Source organism: Phoca vitulina, unplaced genomic scaffold (genome assembly GCF_004348235.1).
Source record: "Phoca vitulina isolate PV1807 unplaced genomic scaffold, GSC_HSeal_1.0 scaffold12, whole genome shotgun sequence".
NCBI lineage: Eukaryota > Metazoa > Chordata > Mammalia > Carnivora > Phocidae > Phoca > Phoca vitulina.
Window position 1 is genome coordinate 29861480 of NW_022589715.1, and position 3147 is coordinate 29864626.

The window sequence follows — 3147 nt, forward strand, 5'->3', positions numbered from 1 at the left end:
CGTCCTTTTCATCAGCAAGGGGGCGTTTTATAATTTCATTTTGTGGGTGCCTAAATTACAAACATTTTGCTCACCAAAGTAGATTTATGAAGTAACAATTACCTCATTTGGCCATTTTTGAAATTAATCATAGGGTTATGTAACTCCCAACCAAAGCTACCGATTAGAATAAAATAACCCGAGCCCAGCACCAAGTTGTTATAATGCCATCCTAGAGAAAGAAAAAAAAAAGGTGATGCCTTTTGAGATTGAGCAATTTACCTTAATGTTTTGTTTTGTTTTGTTTTGTTTTAAGAAATTTGAAAAACTAAAATACAGGAAACAAATCACTACCATTGAGAGCCTGGCGATACTTGAGAAGGAAAAGGAAATAAGATGGATAACAAATTTCCCTACAGCTGTAGGTTCAAAGGAGGGGGGAGTATGAGCACAGGGTTCCACTATAATGCCACAATTGTTAAGAATTTTATTTTGTCGGGGCGCCTGGGTGGCTCAGTTGGTTAAGCGACTGCCTTCGGCTCAGGTCATGATCCTGGAGTCCCTGGATCGAGTCCCGCATCGGGCTCCCTGCTCAGAGGGGAGCCTGCTTCTCCCTCTGACCCTCCCCCCTCTCATGTGCTCTCTCTCTCTCATTCTGTCTGTCTCAAATAAATAAATAAAATCTTTAAAAAAAAAAAAAAAAAAGAATTTTATTTTGTCAATAATTATTTGTAAATCTTTGGCCAAATCAAGCTATTATCTCTGGACCATATTTTCCCATTTGTAAATGAGAGGATTAAGTCTAAGGCAGGGTTTCTCAACCTTGGCACTACTGACATCTTGGACAGGATACTTCTTTTTTATGGGAGCTCTTCTGTGCATGGAGGATGTTTGGCAGCATCCCTGGTGTCTACCCACTAGATTCCAGTAGGATACACTTTCCCCTGGCCCAGTTGTAACTATCAAAAATGTCTCAAGACATTGCCAAATGTCCCCTGAGGAGCAAAATCAGCCCTGGTCGAGAACAACTGGTTTAAAGTAATTTTTAATGTCTCTTTATTTTTAAAAGTTCGCAATGTGAAAACTCTGGGAAGACAAATTGGACATATCAGGGAATGTGCACATAAAAATCCAAAGATGAGAATGTGTGAAACTATCCTGTAAAGCAGAGCTTCTCAATCTTGGATGAATATTAGAATCACCTGAGGAGCATTTCAAATTCCTAGTCTCGAGGGCCCAGAGCACGGTCAGGCATCCACATCCACACCACAGGTGCTCCATCTCCCACCATGAGCCACAATTCCCAGCACTTCTTCCTGGGTGCCCACAACGGCGTCCCCCCAACCTATGAGATGCTCAAGGAGGAGCACGAGGTGGCTGTACTCAGGGTGCCCCAGAGCTCAGCTCCCGTGACAACCACTGTGATCAACATCCGTAGTGAGACAGCCGTGCCCACCATCTTCATGAACTGGTGCTGCCTGGGCTTCATGGCCTTCGCCTACTCCGTGAAGTCTAGGGACTGGAAGATGGTGGGTGACATTTTTGGGGCCCAGACTTATGCCTCCACCGCCAAGTGCCTGAACATCTGGGCCCTGGTCTTGGCCTCCTTCTGACCATCTCATTCATCATTTTTTTTGTCACTGGATCACTGATGATTTCCCAAACAATTTCGGAGATCATAAAACATTATGGGGGGTACTAGTAGCTGCCAGTGGCCTGAGGTTGTCACCTCTGTCACAGCGTTTTATATACGTGTCAATTTACCATTGTAGTTAATAAAGCACTTGTGTGTGAAAAAAAAAAAAATTCCTAGTCTCAAGGTCAAACCCCTGACGAATTAAATCAGAACTCTGGGGGTTGAAAAAAGTTTGGGATTCCAGTGGGCAGCACTTTGAGGACCACTGGAGAAGAGCTTAGTATGAGACAGAAATAACAATAAATCTGTTCATCATTTCTCATTCTGGTAATACTTCAATTCAATTAGCAAGAAAACCAAAAATCCAGTCTATGCTGGCATTTTCATAACACTGGGAAACAGGCCATCTTAAATCAAGCCAATCTCAAACTTTCACTTTAAATGAGGCTTACACCTATTTAGAGGAGAGGTACATGGGCATAAAGAAACCTAAACAAAGTCAAAAAGCCCAGTATCTCTGAAGGAGGTGCCACCATTCATCCCTCAAATCCTCTGTTCCCTGCAGTTATTGATCAGAGACCATGGCAGCCATTTTCTCCAAACCATGACTGTCGAGTCCATTAATCATGACCAACAGAGATTATCTGTTCCACTTTATCAAGTAAATGACAATCTCATCAAAAGAAAATGTGTGCACTCCCTGGAGGAGGAAGATACACCCTACTCATCTGTGAGTGAAATCAGTCTATGTGGCCAGAGTTGGAAGAGACCTAGACACCCACCCAATGGGACAAAGAACTATCAACATGATTTAACACATATATGACATAAGCAGTTCAAAGGAGCTACTGTAAAGTGGCTAAAGAACCCTTGACTATCTCCTAGGGAATCTATGCTAATTAACTTGATATTCTTTGCAAAGTGCTCACAGTTACCTAGGAAGAAAGTTGTGACATAAAAATATGCAATTCCCTTTACTGTAATTTTTGTTTGCTGTTATTTGCACAAACAAATATCATTGGCATCCAAACTTTTTCGAACATTTAATCTGTGCCAGGCCCTGTGATAAGCATTTTGTATAAATTATGTCATTTAATCTTCACAATAACCTAACTACTTGGTATTATTATTATTAATATTATTATTATTATTATCCCTCTTCTATAGTTGAGGAAACTGAGGTGTGGAGAGGTTGAGTTGCCCAAGGACCTGCTGCCAGCAGCCACAGGAATGGGAATTAAAACTCAGGCAGTCTAACTACAGAGCCTAATTCTTGAACATCATGTAATTGGCCTCATGAGTCTTCTATTCATTTGTTAGATCGTGAAACTAGTAACTTGGCATAGCAGTCTTTCAATCATAGATTTCAAAACACTTTTAAAACACATAGTATATAGGCTTATACCTGTATGATCCAAATGAAGAAATGTTATGCCAGTGTTCGGCAGCACAGCTACAGACCACCTAAATCAGAATGACTTAGAGGAATTTGTTTAAATACAGAGTACTAGGCCCCATCCCATACCTACCAT

The 3147-nt window shown here is 41.2% G+C and overlaps 1 protein-coding gene across 1 annotated transcript; it reads left to right on the forward strand.

Annotated features, from left to right (window-relative positions):
* The first annotated feature begins 1268 nt into the window (after window positions 1-1268).
* LOC116635982 (interferon-induced transmembrane protein 3-like) lies at window positions 1269-2782 on the forward strand. Its single transcript, XM_032410239.1, has 2 exons — window positions 1269-1582; window positions 2740-2782. The coding sequence occupies exons 1-2, from the start codon at window positions 1269-1271 to the stop codon at window positions 2780-2782; spliced, it is 357 nt and encodes a 118-aa protein (XP_032266130.1).
* Window positions 2783-3147: the final 365 nt, after the last annotated feature.

Excerpts from the sequence above, each read along its gene's own strand:
- LOC116635982 (XM_032410239.1), top strand. The coding sequence starts at position 1,269 with ATGAGCCACAATTCCCAGCACTTCTTCCTGGGTGCCCACAACGGCGTC. Across the intron at positions 1,583-2,739 it reads ATCTGGGCCCTGGTCTTGGC|TATTATTATTAATATTATTA; the intron begins CTCCTTCTGACC and ends ACTACTTGGTAT.